The sequence below is a fragment of the Antechinus flavipes genome, chromosome 6, assembly GCF_016432865.1.
Source record: "Antechinus flavipes isolate AdamAnt ecotype Samford, QLD, Australia chromosome 6, AdamAnt_v2, whole genome shotgun sequence".
Lineage (NCBI taxonomy): Eukaryota > Metazoa > Chordata > Mammalia > Dasyuromorphia > Dasyuridae > Antechinus > Antechinus flavipes.
The window spans coordinates 259,425,222-259,445,155 of NC_067403.1; the positions used below are offsets into that span (position 1 = coordinate 259,425,222).

The window sequence follows — 19,934 nt, forward strand, 5'->3', positions numbered from 1 at the left end:
GGAAAATGAGGGTCTTGGACTCCATCACCTCCCAGGCCCCTCCTGGCTCCAAATCCAGGGTGCTTATCCACTCAGAATCCCTCAAACCACCCCCTCCCCCAGGAGAAGTCACACAGGCTGGGTTTAGGGATCCCTATATTACTTTGAGCCAGCTCTCATTTATTTATTTTTTATTTATATATATATTTTTTGCCAGCTCTCATTTCGAGGAGGATTTGCCTGGCACTGGCTAAAATCTGCTTTGCTTTCATCTCTTGTTACCGATTCTGTCTCTGGGTCAATCAGAACAAGGCTAAGCCAGTATCCAGATCACAGCCTCTTCTACACTCATGGTCTCCCCAGCGCTTCTTCTTCTGAGCTTTCTCATCTGTGAAATGGGTGACTTGGACTAGGGGGCTTTTGGGACCCTCCTGTAATTTTCCAAACTAAAGTACCTCCCTACTAGAATGTAAGCTCCTTGAAGTCAGGGACTGTTTGGTTTTTGTAGCTCATTGCTTGCACATGGTAAATGTTTTAATAGATTTTTTTTCCATTCATTCATTCATCCATCCATCCATCCATTCATCCCTCCAAGTTCCAAATCTAAAATGTGTGAATAAAACACGAGCAGTTCTCCATTTGACCATGAAGATGCGGGCAAGACCTCCAGGTTCCATGATCCCAGGGACATCAGGATGCACTTGGTTAAAATAAATGCACACACGCTTTGTCCCTGATTTGTGAAGAAGGAGAAGGTTACCCTCAGATCCCAGAAGAGCAGGAAGGGCCCTCAGCAGCCTCCCGTGCATCGTCCCTCACCCACTAGAACAAGAATGCCCTCTACCATTCACGGTTCCTCTCTTGACCCGGGATCTTAGGGTTTCAAACCCCACAGCCAGTGGTCATCCAGCCGAGGGGTGGGGAGAGCTCTAGGGAGAGAGAGAGCCCAGCACCTCCCGGTGCGCTTTTGGATCCCTTGACCTATGAGCAAGTTTCCCCACATCAGCCCCAAGCTGCCTCTTTGTGGGGGGCTTGCAGACCCCAAGTTGCTTTGCCATTGAACACACTCACTCAAGCCCTCGCCAAGGATTTACAGACAGCCCAGCTTGTCATCTGCAGTAAGCAATCATGATTTATTCCTTGTCACGTGTGCACAGCACATACATTGCAATATAAGTCAGCACCTTTATAAAACTACAGTCAGATTCGGCGAATATAGGTCAATCTTGAGAGCTCAAGTACACATCCGGGTAAAAATGGTCCAACAGTACTTTAAAGGAACAGACAGCACCGACCCCAGGAGCAGAGAAGGTGATTCTCTGGTGTGTGAGTGTGTGTGAGTGAGTGTGTGTGTGAGTGTGTGTGAGTGAATGTGTGTGTGTGTGTGTGAGTGAGTGTGAGTGTGTGTATGAGTGTGTGTGTGTGTGTGTGTGTGTGTGTGTGTGTGTGTGGTATTGACAAGAAAACAGAACCAATTTTCCAGCACACCGGAGAACAGCTCTTGTTGTCTGAGACGCGGAATAATTCTTTACTCGTTGGGTGTGGTTGCCCTCTCCAAATGTCCAGTCCTGTCTTCCAGGAAGCAGAGACCTCTCTTTGGCCCTCGACTGGGCTGGCCAAGCTCGGCTCGTCCCTTGTCTTTCTCAGAGGGCCTGAGAAACTCCACAGGCTCCTGTGTCGATGTCCACAGCAGCCTCCAGAGCCAGGGCTGAGGGAGCGCGGTAGTAGGGCGCAAGTGATCGCAGTAAAACAGAGATACTTCAAAAACAACAATGGTAACAACCATCCCAGAGCAAGAATGTCACCGAAAAAAGGCAAGACTCAATTTTTCCACAGTCTCGCTGTCTGCTGGGACCCATAAAGTTAATTTGGGAGCCAGTTTGCAAACATCCTTAAGAAGAGCTCAAGTATTTCATAAACATTTCGGGCATTTCTGGTAGCCACCTAAGGTCATTTTGTGTAAACTCTAAAAATCTATTCATTAAAATGTCCCCATTGGCCACTGTGCGAGGGGTGGGGGACTTTTTTTTTTAAGTAAGTCCCCAGCCCCTGATTCTGCCTCTTCTGTCTTTGCTCTAGTGACAGAGCTTCCATTTGAAAAAATATATAAAGAAAAATATAGGGTTACTCAATGACCATATAGTGCCCTCTGACAGCTGTCTGCGAATATTTTCTCCATGATTATCCTTACTAAAAGTAAATCCCCGGGTAAAGATAGCTCAAACGTGACAAGGTTGAGATGGGATGTAGCCCACACCGGTGGAATGCTTCTTGGCTACATATGGAAAAATGGGGCGCTGGGATTGCAACCTCCACAACCTGGAAGAGACTCTGGAAAGCAGAAATCCTGGATTTTCCCGGGAGATTTGCCTTTGAAGCCTCGGTGAGGTAGACATGAAACCAAAGAGCAAGGAATGAGGCAGAAGGAAGAGGAGCAGTCTTTCTAAGCACCGCATTAAAAAAAAAATCAAAATCAAGAAACAACTTCAAGCTTGTGTGTGTTTCTCTGAATCTAAAAGGGAATCAGAGCTACTACAATATCAGGAACCGGCTCCATGCTGTTGATTTAGCTGTTGGAACCCATGGCAGCGATCACAAATTGGGGAGGGGGGAGAGTCTGAGTTAACAAAGAAGTTGGTCACTTAAACTTCTCCCAGCAATCCTTGCCCCACCCCAGACTGATTTTGTACAATGCAGTTTTGAGAAGAAGCCCTCTTCCTGACAGGGATAATGTCAACTGTACTGTTGCTGATCTTTAAAAATAAAGCGGGGGAAAGGATTGAAGTTTTCGGGGCTGTTGAAGGATCCCTGCCGCCCAGCAGTAGATCGAGGAAGATTGCTTGGAGGAAAGTTCAAAGGTCAGCCCTGGCCGATCTAAAACAGATTTGTAGGGTAGGACTTCCACGGAGAACTTTTTGTACCAGAAGGAAACCGATATGTTTCTGTCAAGTAGCAGCCGGGTACAAATGGGGTTCAGTCAAGAGCTGAAGGCGCGGGGGATCCCCTGAAAATCCCAGAGGTGGAAGCAGGGTTGAGGGGGGATCTAGAAGGAGCCAGCACCTTGAGTCTCTGAATATATGATAATAGCAGCACACGGGTATCTGAGAAACAGGGACAGAAGGCAGGCAAGGGAGAGCAGTCCCAGCAAAGAAGAGTTTCCCTTTTCTGTTCATTTTTTTTCTTTCCCAAAAATCAACACACCCACAGAATCATAAATTAATTTGTGACAATATATACAGATTTAAATAATTAACTTAACTATGTTACATACACCTGCTCCCGTAGAAATCTCCATTGAAAGTGCAGAGTTTGGTTGGGCCAGAGGGCCAGGGGGCCCCCCTTCCCGCAGCGAGCCCGAGCCGAGGCTTAGGTCCTGGGCAGGAAGTGGGTCATAGTCATTGTGGGGTTCACACGGTTGCCTTTCTTGGGTTTCCCAGTTTTGTTCAGGGCGATGTACATGCCGGAGTACTTGTGGGACTCGTAGACGTTGTAGTTATTAGGCAGGAGGATTTCTTTGAAGCTGCACTCATCATTGAAGGTGGCCTGCAGGAGAGAAGAGGGACAAGAGGATTGGTCAGAGCTCTTCCAATGGGCAGCAGTGTTCCTCCCAGACCCTCGGGACCACAGCACAGGTGGGCTCCAAAGCCTGGCTCGGGGCCGACTCGGGAACTTCACAACACAGTGATTTTGACCCATAAGGAAGGAATTCATCCAAGGGATGAGACTGAAGGATGCTGCGAAGGGTGGTCCCCCCAAGACAGGACTGAACTATTTCAGATTGAACCGGCAGGAGCCGCGCCGCAGATTTAGAGCTGGAAGGAGCCCGTTTTCCAGATGAGAAAACTGAGACTATCTAGTTAACTGCTTGCCCAAGACGAGACAAATAGTAAGCAACAGAGGCAACACTCAGATTCGGATCCCGGCCCGGCTAATTAAAAATCCCGTGGCCTTGGATAAGCCTCCTAGGTCCATCTTGGCTCAAGCCTTGTTTTCTCTTCTGAAAAGGGGTGATGATGGATAGGCAGATAGAGAGATAAACAGAGAGATGGATGGATGGGTGAGTGAATAGTTCTTAAACACAGACTGTGTGCCAGCACTAGGCTAAACAACAGGGACTCGAGCGGAGATGATTTCCCAGGGCTTTCCTCTGGATGAAACTAGGCCAGATACTTTGGCCCACCTGGTCCACTTGGGGTGTGGCCAGATCATGACTACTTTTCTTCACACATAGAAAACAGCTGGTTCTGCAGCTGGCCAGCCTTCCAGACACCTGGTCAGTACCATTCCCCAGGTCTTCAGTATTCCTCTGTCTTCTCCCTTCCCCCCCTCTCCCCAGAAGTGATTCCTGAGCCTTACTAGCTATTTTCGAAAGCCCCTGAACCAAGTACAGTCATGGAGTCTGGGAGGAAGAGGAATTGGGGGGGTGACAGTGGGTCAGCTGGATTCTCTTTCCTCCCATAGCCCTGGATGTTCAGCTTTCCACCCTTTGAGGGACCAGAAGCACAGATATCATCCGGGAAGGCAATCCCCCAAAGCAAACAGATTCCCATGGAAGGGAGGAAAAGGGTGAATCCATTTTCCTCTATTAGGCTCATATGGTTCTGCCAGTCCAGGAGAACCTGGAGAGGTCATAGGGATTCACCCTTTTCCCCAACTATGTCACTGGCCCAGGGTCCCCCATTTCTATAGGTTTTTCTCTTCACAACAGGTGGAGCCTAAAGGATTATCCCCATGTTACAGAAGTGGAAACTGAGACTTGCAGAAAAGTGAGGAGCAGATTGTTCAGCCGGCTAGAGCCTGATTTCAAATTTCTGCATCGCTTTGTCTACTGCACCCTCTGCCTCTTTCCTTCCCCTTGATTTGTTCTGGGGCCAGTTCTTCCCCCCCTCCCCACTTATACCTTTCCAGACATTTGCACTGCTCACTGTATATGTGTGTGTGAGAGAGAAAGTATAGGAGAAAGAGAGATCGAAGAGAAAAAGAGACAGAGCCAGAAACACAGAGAAGGGTTTCTGCAGCGGGCCCAGGGATTTCGAGAGGCTGAGTAATCGTAGGGGCCGGGCAGGTGTGCGGCAGCGGCTGGAGATGAGGGACCCGCGATTCCCAACCCCGCCTGGGAAACCCCTCCACCAGAGCCAGCGGTCCCGCTCCCGGCCTCCTTCCCCAGCTCCGCTTCTCACCGTGCTGTAGAGTTTGCCACTGTTGTTCATGGCCACGAAAAAGTGACTCTTGATGCCGTAGAGGGACACTACTCCCCGCTCCACCGGCACCAACTGCAGCAAACCTAGACAGGGGGAACGGCAGGACGTGAGACTGGTTGGCCGACTGAACGGCTGTTCCTCCTTGCCCCTGGCCCCGGAGACGCCCCGGCCGCCCCGCTCCGCTCTCCCGGGTGGAGCCAAGCCCCGACCCGAACGCTAACCCGCTAATTCGTTCCCATTCCCTTCCCCGCCTAGCGCAACACTGCCGCGGGCTGGGTCCGGGCCCCTGACCTCGCGGGGCCCCGCATCCCCGCCTGCGCTCTCCGGCCGGGAGGAGGAAAATGAGCTGGGAAGGACTCGGCCAAAAATGCATCCCGGGTGGGAGTGGGAGCGCACAGCTGCCTGCGCCCCTCGGAACTTCCAGAGATTCAGGAGCCCCCGGCAAAACCAGTGCGCACTTGGGAGCAGAGGGAAGCGGCCGGGAAGGAGCAGAGGGAAGCGGCCGGGAAGGAGCAGCAGTCCGGCTCTGAGTGTGCCGGCGGCCCGACCCTCCGTCGACCCTTCTCAAAGGCTGATAGCTTTTTTAGCAGTGTATCCTACACTCCCCTCCCTCCCAGCGGCAGCTCTGAAGCCTGGGTCCCGGGGTTCCCCTCTTCTATCCTCGCCCCAGAAACCAAAAATCATCTCTCCAAAAACCCCAGGGAGCCTCAGTTTCCCCTTCTGGAAAGCAACGGTACCGAACCGGCTGATGTCTAAGGGCCCTTCTAGCGCCAAGCCTATGCGCACAGTGGCTTTCCCAACTCGGAGGCTGGACCACCTTGGGACTTCTCCGGGCTTCCACGCAAGGAAGCCTCAAATCCCGGGCTCAAGCCAGTGTCTGTATCCCTGGCGCCCTCAGCCGGATCGGCTCCCGCAACTCGCCAGAGTCCGCCCGGTTGCCTAGTGCCCGCCAGCCGCGTAGCGCCGGCCCAGGCGTCCGGCAGCTGGGCAGCCCCGGAGTTTGAGAGACCCTCAGGCCGAGGGGGCTGGGGACTGGGATAGAGCTCCCAGGAAACCGCCAGGTGAGAGAAGCCCGGCAGCAGAACTCAAGAAACGGGGTCTCCCTCCTCCAGCCCTTGGCTCGCCATCCCTCCGCGGTGGACCTTCCTTTCCCCAGATAGCCACCTTCCTCTTGGGGACGAGACAACTCCGAGACGGAGTAGGGGAGACGCGGAGGAGAGGGAGAGAGACAGACAGAGACTGACAGAGACAGAGGGGGAAGCAGAAGCCCCGGGCGGGGGCGGCCACTCACTGTATTCGGTCTCGTCGTGCACGCCGTTGACGCTCCCATCGGGCAGGACCTGGAGGTGGAAGCCGATGCCCACGTTGCAGTAGAGGCGGCGCACTCTATAGATACCCTCAAAGTTAAGGGCCATGTCCTTGTGGTCCGCGGACAGCCGGCCCGAGGTGCGAGAGAAGAGGGTCTCCCAGCGCGGGTCGAGCTTGTCGTTTTGGGGCGCGGGCAGAGGGCCCCCGCGGCCCGGCCAGGCGGACAGCAGGCCCAGCAGCAGCGCGGACAGCAAGACTGAGAAGTGAGGCATCCCGGCTCCAGGGGGGACACACGTGGTTTGGCTGGAGGCAGTCAATGACTCTAAAAATACCCCCTGCCCTGCCCTGCCCGCCTTGGGCTCTTAGGCTCTGACCAGACAAGGAGAAGAGAGGAGGGCAAGTTGACAGCAGCCCGGGCTAGGAGATCCGGCCAGCGGCTCTCGGCTCGGCCAGTCCCCGGAGCTGTTCGGGGCAGGAGAAGGGCTGGAGGCGGAGACCCCAGAGACACGGCGAGAGAGGGATTGAGGAACAGGGAGCGAGTCAGAGAGAAATGTAGCGAGGAAGTCCCCGAGAGACACACACACAGAGACAGAGAGAGACAGAGAAGCAGTCGAGTCACTGGCGGCTGATACGAGCTTGGATCTCAACGAGAGAAGACCCGTGTGAGTGGAGGGTGCGAGCTCTCTCCTAGCAGCCAGCCATAGCTCCTGAGTCCTGGCCGCCGATATTTATATCGTCCTAGTACCTATTACATCACCACCTACTGCTGGAGGGAACATTCACTCCCGAAGTCAAATTATCAGCCCGAGATGCCCCCCAGCCTCCAATCCTATCTTGAGGAAAAGGGAGACAAGCAGGCAGAAAGGCGGAGGGGGAAGGGGGGCCAGAGAGCGAGATCCAGGCTCATTTTCCCCCCGGCCTTCTCACTACTCATCAAGACGGCCCCTCCAACTACCCCGGGAGGCAGGGGAGAGATCTCAGCTGGCCGATCTTTCTTGCTCTAACCTTCCTCTTGGGGAGGAGATAACCCCGAGACTCCTTTCTTGCTCTAACCTTCATTTCTCTCTGTCCTCCCTTCCTCCCCTCTTGTCTTTCTTGTCCGTTTTGTCTTTCCCTTCTTTTCTCTCTTCCTTCTTTCCCCCTTTTTCTTGCTTTTACTTCCCTGTGGTCCTGTTTCCGTCTCTACTTAAGCTTCTATTTTTTCCCTCTTCTTTCTCCTGACTCCTGTCTTTTACTGGTCTCTTTCTCTCTCTTTTTCTTTCCAGTGGTGTTTGTGATCTTATTTCTTCTTCTTTCTCTTATTGCTGTCACTTCTCTCTCTCTCTCTCTCTCTCTCTCTCTCTCTCTCTCTCTCTTCTCTCTCTCTCTCTCTCTCTCTTTCTCTCTCTCTCTCTCTCTTTCCCTCTCTCTCTCCCTTCTCTCTCTCTCTCTCTCTCTCTCTCTCCTTCTCTCTCCTCTCTCTCTCTCTCCTCTCTATCTCTTTCTCTCTCGTCTCTGTCTCTGTCTCTCTTTCGTCTCTGTCTCTATTTCTGTCTTTCTCTGTGTCTGTGTGTCTCTCTGTCGGTCAGTCTCCCCTCCCCCCAGCCTGTGCCGCTTTTCCTTCGGTTGTCCTGCCTCGATGTCTCTCTTTGTATCTCTGCCTCCGCCCCCACCCTCCCCACTCCCTCGCGGCCGGGCCCAGCGCTCTGCGCCCCCACACAATGTCGCACTTTGTGGCAGTCTGAGGAATGTCCGCTTTGCCAGTCTCCAGGCGACCCGAGTCAGTTTGCAGGGTGCAGAACAATTCCCTGAGCTGGGAGCCAACGTGCTTTTTGCAGGGGAGGAGAGGAATTGGCGCCCGGGCCAGAGGGCCCCTCGCCCCTCGAGCCTTGGGGCTGAGAACCCGCAGCGGGTTCCGGGGATGCCTCAGCCCGGGCAGGATCTGGGGTCAGACTCCTCGCCCGACCGGCCCCGGTAGGGCCCCATCCCTGGGCTGCCCCCCTCTGAGTGCTCCGAAAGTTTCGGGGAAGCCTCCGGAGAGCGCCACAGAAAACTCGGCTGGGTTGGGGGTTCCCTCACCCTCCCCAAGCTGAGATCACCCCAGCGACAGGGAGCAGAAGGAGGCCGCCGACGGGGGGCTAGATCTCGGGCAGGGCAGATGTGGAAGCCTGTCTCCGTCACCCTCCCCCACTCCCACCCCAATCCTCCCACCCCCCACAACAGGTGCGAGGGCGCCAGGACCACGGATTTTTTTTCTCCTTTAATGCTGCAGAATGAATATGCAATTAGGGGAAGGGGTGATCGAGGCTTTTTCTCTCCCGGAGGAGCCTGGGCCCTATTCCTGCCATGGAGCGATAGCCCCCTACCGGCCCCCACCCTGCAATTCGCGCAAAGGTTTGCAGAAGAAACGGAGCCTTGTCCTGAGGCAGCCGAGAGCTCCCCAGGGTGCGAATACCAGTTCCAGCTTTCTAGTACCGGGCTCTTCGTGACTCCAAAATTAAAACTGCAATGCTGGTCACTCCAGCAGCCTAGCGTTTGTTTAACAAACATTGATTAAGCGCCTGCTGTGTGCCAAGACCCGGTGTCCGGCGCTGGGGAGATGAAGAATCTGGGCAAGAGGCGGGTCGGGTCTCCTGAAGCTCACAGGCATCTCAGCAGGCATTATATCTTAGAGACAGAAAGTGACAACAGGCCAGTCCCTCCAACTCAGCCACAAGATAACTGAGAGGTCTTGAGAGACTGAGACGGATGGAGGGGCGAGGGGAGAGGGGAGGCAACAAGGGAAGGCTGCTTGGAAGAGGTGACCTGCGATTTGGGTCCTTGGTGGAGGATGGGCAGGAATCGAATGAAATGTTTAACATATATTGGACTATTTGCCATCTAGGAGTGGGCGTGGGGGAAGGGGCGTATGGAAACAAAGGGTTTTATAAGGGCTAATGTTGAAGAATCGTCCACATATATTTTGAAAAATAAAAAGCTTTAATAAAAATAAAAAAGGAATTGAATGAGAGATAAAGAGAGGATTCTTTTATCCAGTTCTCTATAATCTGTGTTCCTGAGATAGAATGTAGAGCCTTGACCACATATTAAATGTTTAGCAAATTCAGTTCTAAGTATAGAAAACACTGTATACACAAGGTCAGAGAAAGGAAAGGGAGCAAAGAGAAGAAGGGTTTGGCTTAAAGGAGGGGGTGGATGGTCCCACGAGTCTTGTTGGAGCTATCTCTGCAAGACCCTTCTTGGAGCTGTCTCTGTGATGAATAGCCCCAGTACCTATGTCTAGGCTGGAGTATCAGAAGGGTCCTGGAAAACTTCCAGAAGCCTCCGTGGTTGTAGGGGCACTCCCTCTCAGAAGGATACACATCCTAAGGACCGTGTCTGTTTCTCCATAACCCTAGGATGAAAGTTGTAGCTAAGGAAAGGGAAATACCAGTGAAGGGCAAAGCAAAAGGAGCTATCCGTATTCGGGATTCACTGAGCATTGCATTTGGTTCACTATTACTACTCAGGCTCCCTATTTTGCCTAATTTCCATTCCTTCCAACCCCCCACCCCATTCCCTTATCTCCATCCTCCTCAATCCTGCTCTAGTCCCATTTCCTTTCAACTCTACCCATATCTTCCCCGGTGCTCTGGGGAATTTCTTTTCCATAATGAATTTGCTTATTTCTTTCTGGACTTTTCACTCATTCTCATTCCACTGGATCCCTGTTTTCATTGAGGTTTGGCTTCTTCCAAATGTCACTAAAACCTTGGTCATATTCTCCAATTCTAGTTGAACCCCTATCTGCTCACCTTCATACCTCCTCCATTCTGATCCGGAAGGTTGAGTCAGAATATTATCTGCCCCCCCCAATTACTTTTAAACTTTCCCTTTGCCACCAGCACTCAATAACTCTTTGCCCTGAGAAGCTCACTCTATCCAACATTTTGACTTTATACAGATCATAAGTGAGTGTTGTCTGCCTGTGTTGAGTCCTCTTTTCTCAAGGAGTTTAATATGTGAGATGCTTTCTCCCTCTCCTTCTTAATTCCTGTCCTTATAGTAGGGGATTTCATAATTGATATTCATATTCCCTTAAAATCCTAGCCTTCTACTTCCCCATTCAAATCCTTACTTTACTCCACCTCAGTCATATCTAAAAATGGTCACATTTGGGATCTCACTGTTACCCACAAATGTTCTATGTTCTAGATTTAAAAAACGAAAAAGAAAAAACACATCTGACAATTATCTAACCATAACCTTTCATAAATCCTCTTCCTCTGGAAGAGAGGGTGAAGCTGATGACTTTGTGAAACTGCCTCACTTAAATCCAAATTGCACCAAAGTCAAAACATCATCCATGGGGCGATGGATGGACAAGATCCACCTCCCACAATTTCATACGTCCTATGTCTCACTTTATGCCTCCATCTTTTTCACCACATCTCAAACTCCTTTTGTTTCACCCCTTGCAACATTACCTCTTCTCTAACTTCATTTTTCTTTTTTCCCAATCTGAACCCAATAGTTAAACAATTTGACCCCACACTATATGGTAGAATCAAATCCCATGCTTCTTGGTCGTTTGAAACCTCGTGACTCACCAAATTCTAGTCCTGGTTCTCTGCCATCATCTAGCACCCCTTTTCTTACTGCTATTGAAGGAAGCTGGAGGAAGTCAAGCAACTAAGCTGCCTCAGTGCTCTACAAATTTATGTTCTCCAACCTCAACTGGGTCTTCACCTCAGCAAGACCGTTTTTGTGGATTCCTTTTACCCCAAAGCTATTATAAACTTGCTCCTTTCTCTTCAAGTCTCTTGTATATCCTTTTCTTCTCTTTACTGAGGATTTTACCTAATATTTTACTGAAGAAGCTTAGAACATTTACCATGTCCCCCATCTCTTCCTTTCTCTTCATCTCAAAATAACTTTACATTATTTCCCATTCCCCTCCTTTCCCCTAGCATCTGATAATCTTTTGGCCAAGTCCAACTTTTGATCACTCAAGCCAGTCAGGTGATTCAGACTCAACTCAACATTGGGTTGAAAGAAAAGCCCACATATCATTAAATATATACTAAAAATGTATTAATAACATGAAAAAATAACAAAAGCAATGGTTCAGGTGGATGGGGTTACCTTCAACTCTACATTTGCCACGGTGGCCTGCATGGTCAAAAAGAAGCGTGTATTCACATTGTAGTGCAAGTGTGTGTTGACTCATTTTCCCAACACCCACTCCAGCCAGAAGGTTGGTCCTGAGAGGATTACACTGGTAACTCTAAGAGATTGGGGTTAGTTTTTTAATACTATCATTCGTGAGACCTCCATTAGTGCATTCCCTCATTGATTATTAGTTGAAACCAATTAGCCAGTTAGCATCAATTAACTTTTAGAAATAGGAACTTACTAAGAATGTATAAAACCCTTTGGGAGAAAAATATCCCTTTCTTTTCAAAGTCTAGGACATACTCCTTCCAAGTCATACAGAGTCCAATGTAAAGTGACGTCAAGCTTACACAGCATGTGAGGTAATGAAGGTGACTCATAGCTCCTAGTAGACTGGAAATCCTTTTCTCCCTTTCCAGTGTCCTCTGAAGTTCCCTGAAGTACAGACTTTTTTTTTAATTCCTAGTACAGACACCGTCATTAGCCACTGCTATCCCAACGTTACTGTTGAAATGTCCCAAACCTTTCAACCTTTTAAAGGTTACATTGTCTTCCTTTGGTCAAGGGAAAGAGAGAGGACAGAGATTCTCTTTCACCTCTAGACTTTTTAACATGAAGATCGGGGATGGAACTGTTCTACCACCTGATGTGGAAATCCTGATTGCTTTTTAACCAATCCCAATATATTTCACATATTGTCATCTAGCTTAAATCTTTAATGGTCTGATTCAATAAAGTCCTGACTTTTAAATGGGGTCCTACTAAATGGAGGTAGAGAATATTAATCGATTGCTTCAATGTAAAGTTCAGGCTGCCTCCAAGCATACGATATAGCAGCAGGCTGTCCAAAATCTGAGGAGAAGCAAATCTTCATAGGTTGGGGTTTGATGCTTTGGAAAGTTGGGAAGGGATGCTAATTTTAGAGCGTTAGTCTCCTGGACCAATTTTTGATATACAAGGAAGAGTCGAGTGAACTGAGCCTATTTAGTCCAAAGAAAAGTCTTAGTCTGTGAGGAGTTGAAGCAGACACATAAAAACTGTCTTAAAATATCTGAAGGACGAGATTTGCTCTGGTTGATCTGAGAGGTCAAGAATTAGGAGCAACAGGAGCAGCAAGAGGATATAGCAAAGAGATTTCCCCTTAATGTCAGAAAACTTTCCAACAGAACTGTCCAAATGCAATAGGTTTTCTTGGAAGCAGAGGTTATCTCCTCCCTGGGAACATTCCAGCATATGGGGACCAGTCTTTTGGCAGGTGTTTTGTAGAGGAATCTTGGCCAGGTATGGGTTGGACTGGAAAACATTCGTAGTCCTTCGTGTTCTATGAGTCTACAATAAGCTATGACCTAAGTACCAAGACCTGATGCACACCATTCTGTCAAGTCTTTTGTTCTACTGTGTTCTGAGGGGACATTTAGAAGGTGCACACACACAAGAGGGCTGATTTGTTTGTGAACATGATCCCCCTTCCATTATTGTGAATCCCCCAAATCTCAAAGCAAACCTTTAGATTCAAATGTTTGAATTGGTAGAAAAGGAGTGGGGGGGGGAGAGAAAGATGAACATTTATTAGGTATCTACTGTATGCCAGGAATGGTGCTAAATTATTAATAAACAATATCTCGTTCTTATTGTTTTGTTTTACTACCTTGGATGGAAGGTGTTACACCCCCACTTTTTAGTTAAGGAAACTGAGGTAGCAGAAGTTAAGGGAATTTGCCCAGTCATATAACCAGTAAATGTCTGAGGCCAGATCTGTGAGACTTTACTATGTTCCAAGCACTGTTCTAGGCTCTAAAATGCAAAGACAAAAGTGAATCAGCTGCTGCCCTCAAGGAGCTTACAATGCTGACCTATCATATCCATCCCCTTAGTTTGGTCTTCACTGTTGCAGTAGCCCTACAGGTCTGTCTCCCTTCCTTCTCCAACAGATCCTCCATTCCTGTCAGGAAGTGACATCAACAGGAAGGTCCCAGTCCCTTTGTTCAGAGATGCCTTGGAAGCCCTTCTGGGAAGCCCATCGCACAAAATGTCAACATTTGATCCTTTGGGGAGGAGGCAGGAGCAAACTTTGTAAATTTGTACATAGCTCAACTATTTTTCTCAGCTCAACTTCCTCTTCTGCAGCAGTAGAAAACAAGGGGGCAATGCTACAATAGTGTCTTTCTTTCAGAAAAGTCAAGGGAGAAGGAAAGGGCATCTTTTACAGAATCACAGAATTTCAGAGTTGGAAAGCAACTCAGCAGTCTCAGTTCCAACTCATCTTGTTGAAGAAATGCCCAGGATACTACACCCAACCTAGGGGGCATTGCACCTCTGCTAGAAGCCTACAAGGAGCAGGGATTCTATTTCAGGAGATCCAGTCACTTCTGGAAGCTCTAATTTGAGGGAAATTTCTCCTGGTGATTGGAGTCTAAAAGTTGCTGAATCACCTCTGCCTAAAGCAGGGAATCCTGGGCCTTCTGACAACCCATCACGTGGGCTTTCTTGGAAGCTTTTAAACAGAACAATCAATGGATTGACTTGAGTTTTTTTTATTTTCACACAACTTGTAGAGTCACTTAGACACAACCTAACTGAATTACACGAATTATAGGATCTTACAGTTGGAAGTAACCTAGAAATCTCCTGGTCTAGAAAGGCCTGGAGAGACTTAGATGAACTGATGCTGAGTGAAATGAGCAGGGCCAAGAGATCCTTATATACTTCAACAACAATACTATATGATGATCAATTCTGATGGACATGGCTCTCTTCAACAATGAGACGAACCAAATCAATTCCAATAGAGCAGTAATGAACTGAACCAGCTACACCCAGGGAAAGAACTCTGGGAGTTGACTATGAACCACAACACAGAATTCCCATTCCCTCTATTTTTGTCTGCCTGCATTTTTTATTTCCTTCACAGGCTGATGATACATTATTTCAAAGTCCGATTTTTTTTAACAGCAAAATAACTGTATGTATACATAGATTGTATTTAATTTATATTTTAACATATTTAACATATAATGGTCAACCTGCCATCTGGGGGAGGGAATGGGGGAAGGAGGGGAAAAATTGGAACAAAAGGTTTGGCAATTGTCAATGCTATAAAATTACCCATGCGTATATCTTGTAAATAAAAAATAAAAAAAAGAAATCTTCTAGTTTAGCCCAACTACACACTTCCTTTTACAAAGAGGGAAACTGAACTCCAGAGAATGGAGGTGAACTGCCCTAAATCACCCCAAGTATGGAAGGGCAGAACTTGATTCACTGATTGCACATTAAGTAGCCTTCCTATGAAGTTGCACCTGATTAGGCAGTGATCTACCCAATGCCTATTGATCTGGTCTGGAGGGTAGCAAACATCCAGATGTTTGGAGATATCTGGACAGATGATCCCTTATTTCACTTTCCATCTGGTTGTCCCGTGTAGACATAGAAAATGTTTGTCTCTGGTGATGTAGCCATTTGAAGCCTAATTAGGATACAACAATGCTCCCCTTTATGATTTCCACATCTCAGCCAAACTGGACTTGTAAGTTACCCAATAGGCAATCTTCTGTCTTTACTCTTTAGAACAAACTAGTCCTGAGTCATAGATATGTTCTCTATTCCCTCCCATATTTTAAAATTCTTGTCATCCTTCAAGGCTCATGCTATTTCTTTTATGGAGCCTTCCCTGATCTTCCTTCTTTCACTTGTTCATTCCTGTTGTTCCACAATAAAACATTAAGAGCAAATGCTAATTTTTGACTGTGGGTCACATGGCAGCTACTTAATAAGTGTCTGTTTGAGAGAATGATATTGTGAAGAAAAAGGGTAAGGAGCAAAGGTTGAAGGAAGAAGAATGAAAAAATAGAGAAAAACGGTGAAAAAGAAGGAGGGGGAGGAGGAGGAGAAATAAGGAGAAGAAAGATTAATATCTTTCATGATATTTCACAATAATAGCAATAAAATAAGGAAATTCATGCTACATACCATCAGAAAGATGAAAAGGATATGGAGAAAGAAGAAGAGAAAAGAGAGCCATAGCATTTTGGGTAGACTCCCAAAGAGGGGTTATGGAAGGATGAGAAGCAAATGGGCTGTGATTTGCATCACTGCAATCCAGTGACATCATAGATCTTTCCAGGTCTAGAAAGTAAGCGTTCATAACTACATAAATTTTTGGTTGGCAAACTGACAGTGTAGCACGTTTCTCATTCCCTCACCTGAAATAGGAGGCCAAGAGTCAGGTAGCAATCATAAGAGGACAAATTAAAGCATACAGGTGCCGGTGTCAGAAGGGAAGGGACACCACAACTGTTATCGATTGTCGATGGCCGGCTTCTTCCTGGAGTCATCGCGGAACTCGGCTGTTTCATAACGGGATGGCCGTGGCTATCCAAGGACTACAATCTAACAAAAAACATCCCTTGCCACGGAAGCTTTAGTCTTTCCTGAGAACTCCTGGGGGGGTGAGATTTCTCCACTCTGAAGGATTGGTTGACTTGGAGGCTCTCAGGAGATGTTTGATTGTTTAGTGAGCCTTGTGTACTAGCTTCATATTATTCACCTGTTTATTGATACTATGCTAAGAGTAAATATTGAAGACAGTATCCAAGCATACACATCACCCTCTGTGAATGGGGTCATTAGGAATGGCCCTCACTGAAATATAATAAATGGAAATCAGTGTGGGTTAGAGGGAGAGCGGTGGTATTGGAGGAGAGGGACTGGTTTCCAATCCTGTCTTTGGCACTAATCACCTGTGTCACCTTGAGGGAGTCATTTAAATTTCCCAGCCTTAGTTTCCTAATCTGTAAAACGAAGAAGGTGGACTAAGCAATCCATAAGGTGCACATCTATAGTATGTGTCTCTCTCACGGTGTCATCCGGACCAATGACGCTGGGATCTATAGGAATCAATGAAATATGTTTCTGAAAGGAAGCACTAGCGAGTGGGGGCTCAGAGCTAAGTTCAAATTGGGTGTGTCCACAGAGCCATGCAAATCCCAGCAGTGAGCTGGCACTTTTCTGAAAAAAGAAATAAGCTGAGGCATAGGAGGCCATCGAGTCTCTGGAAACCAAGGAGAACATGCATAACCCCAAGGCTTCCAACCCATGGGACTTGTCCAGGGTAAACACAGACCAAGCTGCTCATGATCCAGAGAGTGGGTCTTAGTGCCACCTGGTGGTTAAATAAGCAATATTTTTGTTTGTTTGTTTCATACCCAAGGAAAGGGAAGTTCAAAGTATTATTAGTCCAATAATATAGCTGAGAGCACTGAGTTCAGAAAAGGTACCAGATTTTCCCTGTGACTATCCAGGGAATGGTGTTTTCTGTTGCTAAGTGATTTCTCCACTACACCATGGTTCTATCAGATACCAAACAAAAGGGTGTTGATTCCTGGCTGGATCCTCACTGTGAATATCACATTCAAGGACACTAAGAAATGAATTCAAAAAATCATCTCATGATGGAAGCAGAATCAGAAAACTTGACTTTAAATCTCAGGTTCGTTACTTATTATCCTACGACCTCAGGCTACTCACTTGATTTTATGGGTTCTATTTTTCTTATCCAGATGATTAAGCTAAACGGTCTCCAAAGTGACCTGATCTATGATCTTGACTTTGATCAAGATCTAAGATGCCCAGATTTCTTCTACAGAATTGTTAATGAAGCTCTAGCTTGAGGGGGAACAAAGTTTGACATTCAAAGTGTGGACATCAAAATAAATGATTATATTGGGGATTTCAAGAAAAGGAGTTTGGAGTCTCTTTCTGTCTTTGGTATTTACTATTGCGCCTTGAGTTCTACCAATCTACGGGATGATCCCCATTTCCTCTTGTGGGAAAATGCATTTTGATTTAGCACACAGAGATTGGAGGCAGATTGAAGTCCAGGGTGGGCTTAAATGAATGACTACCGAGGGTCTCACAGATACTCACATTCCAGTCCAGCCCAGCCATCTCTTCCCAGATTGAATTCCATCCCTATCAGTTTCTTTCTTTCTTTCTTTCTTTCTTTCTTTCTTTCTTTCTTTCTTTCTTTCTTTCTTTCTTTCTTTCTTTCTTTCTTTCTTTCTTTCTTTCTTTCTTTCTTTCTTTCTTTCTTTCTTTCTTTCTTTCTTTCTTTTTGAAATTAGACTTCCTATCTCATCAAAATGGAAAGTACAGTGGTCATCAACAGGCTTGTTTCCACAGCTGATTGGTGTGGAAGCTTGGACCCATTCTATTTCCTGCTTTATCCCTCCTTAGTCTAATGGTATCCCATTCTTTGGGACTTAACCCTACTGCTGTTCAAAACTATCCACCCATGTGCCACCACACCTGACCCTAAACTTTCTTCCATTTATTGTACTGATAAAGATGCCCCTTCTCCTAATGGAGTCAAAGATATTATTTTTTTTCTTCTAACCTTCATTTTTGGAGAATTTAATTCAATTGAAATTAATTTTCTATCTGCTGCATCTTTCAATCACGCTAGCTGAAAGTAATACACCATTTTAAAATTCTTATTATTTGTTGTTAATTTGAATATAATAAAACTTCACTAAATTAAGTCCTTCTGTCAGGCAACAAGCATTTGTTAAATTGTCAGGGATACAACTACAGAGAAAAAGATAATCCTTGTTCACAAAGAATTCATATTCTATAAAACTAGCAGAAGACACTAAACCTCTGTTTGTTTATGTATGTGAATAATGTGATACATATTATGATACAGCTATGATACATATGTATATGTGTAGAATAGCTAGCCAGCATTTATGTAGTGCCTTGAGGATTTCAGAAATATCTCATTTTGATTCAAACCAGTTCCAATTGTTCAGTGATGGACAGAGCCATCTATGACACAGAGAGGATCATGGGAACTGAGTGTGGAACACAACAAAGCATTTTCAATCTTTTTGTTGTTGTTTGCTTGCATTTATTTTGCTTCTCTTTTATTTCTTGTGCGACATGATAATTGTATAAATATGTATGCATATATTGGATTTAACATATATTTCTATCATATTTAACATGTATTGGACTACTTGCCACTTAGGAGAGGGCGTGAGGGAAAGAGGAGAAATTGGAACACAGGGTTTTGCAAGGGCTAATGTTGAAGAATTGTCCATTGTTTTGAAAAATAAAAAGCTTTAATTTAAAAAAAAGAAATATTTCATTTGATTCTCATGACAACCCTGGGAAGTAGGTGCTATTGTGAACCCCATTTTAGAGATGAGCAAACTGAAGTTGAGGGAAGTGAAACAACTTGCCCAGACTCATGTAATTAGTCAATAAGTGTCTGAGAGTGGATTCAAACTCAATCCTCTAAGTAAAATAAAAGGGGAAAAAAGGGAGGGAAGACATGAGCAATTGGATGGATCAAGTCAATCAATTAGTCAATCAACAAACTTTTAAGAAATCAACCACAATGCTATGTTGCAGACACTACTACCAACTGAAAATCACCCAAAAAGTCGTCCTGTCCTCAAGGCGCTCTCAGAATTCTGTGCCTTTTCCCCACTGCCCAATATTGCCTCTGATTTCCTTTGCTTTGTTAAGAGTGACCTGGCAATGGCGACCCCGGGCTCCTGAAGGCTGAACCACCAGGACAGGGGGTGGGAGAAGCTTGCCATTGGAAAATGAGTGAATTTTTAGCTGCAACTCCTCCTGAAGAGTAGGGACCCTCTCCCCTCCCTTCCTCCTGTAGGTTCCATTCAGCTTCTCCCTCCCCCAAACAAACAAACAAAATTACTTTGTGTAAATTTGGAGCCATTTTGTTTCCTCCTTAAAATCAAAGACCCTGGAGGGCAGGATCTGCTTCAATTTTATCTTCCAGTCCAGGACCCGACATTGAAATGATCCTTGTTAGATTAAATTTCCTAAATTACCAGGGCTGGCAGATGCCCCGGTGGGGGGATTCTCCCTGTTGATTCTGTCACAAATCCTGGAATCATCTAGTGAGTGAGTGTCTGAGGACAGATGTCTGAGCCCTTGTGGATTGCTCGAAGCCCGAATCCCAGAGCACAGTGGCCAGCTCTTGGCGCGGCCAGGCATCCTGGTAGAGATGCCAGGCAATGTGGTCATGGTTTCCTAAGCCCGTGCAAACCCAGGCCACTATTCTGGGGTCTTCTTCCAGCTATTCGAGCAGAGGCCAGATGGTGGACTTTTAAAAATAGACTCCCCACGTTCAGGGGGCATTCCCTGAAAACTGGGTCAAACCAGGGGCCCCAGCTTCTTCTCATAGAAATTCAATCCAGGCCTTGAGGGTTTTATAAAGGGCAAGAGTGAGATATCCCTGGAAATAAAATAATGCCATACTGGGGAGCCCTTTATGGGCTTGGG

General features: G+C 46.8%; 1 protein-coding gene across 1 annotated transcript; it reads right to left on the minus strand.

Moving 5' to 3' along the window:
- Window positions 1-3,215: 3,215 nt before the first annotated feature.
- FGF4 (fibroblast growth factor 4) lies at window positions 3,216-6,760 on the minus strand. Its single transcript, XM_051966152.1, has 3 exons — window positions 6,472-6,760; window positions 5,160-5,263; window positions 3,216-3,522 (listed from the first exon to the last, which is right to left on the minus strand). Exons 1-3 carry the CDS (start codon window positions 6,758-6,760, stop codon window positions 3,346-3,348), a joined length of 570 nt encoding a protein of 189 aa, XP_051822112.1. The 3' UTR covers window positions 3,216-3,345.
- Window positions 6,761-19,934: the final 13,174 nt, after the last annotated feature.

Bases quoted from the DNA above. Each gene is read 5' to 3' on its own strand.
- FGF4 (XM_051966152.1), bottom strand. From the start codon at position 6,760: ATGCCTCACTTCTCAGTCTTGCTGTCCGCGCTGCTGCTGGGCCTGCTG. The intron at 5,264-6,471 runs GTGAGTGGCCGC...CCCCCTGTCTAG, and splicing joins GCACGACGAGACCGAATACA to GTTTGCTGCAGTTGGTGCCG. The intron at 3,523-5,159 runs GTGAGAAGCGGA...TCTCTCCTGCAG, and splicing joins GTGGCAAACTCTACAGCACG to GCCACCTTCAATGATGAGTG.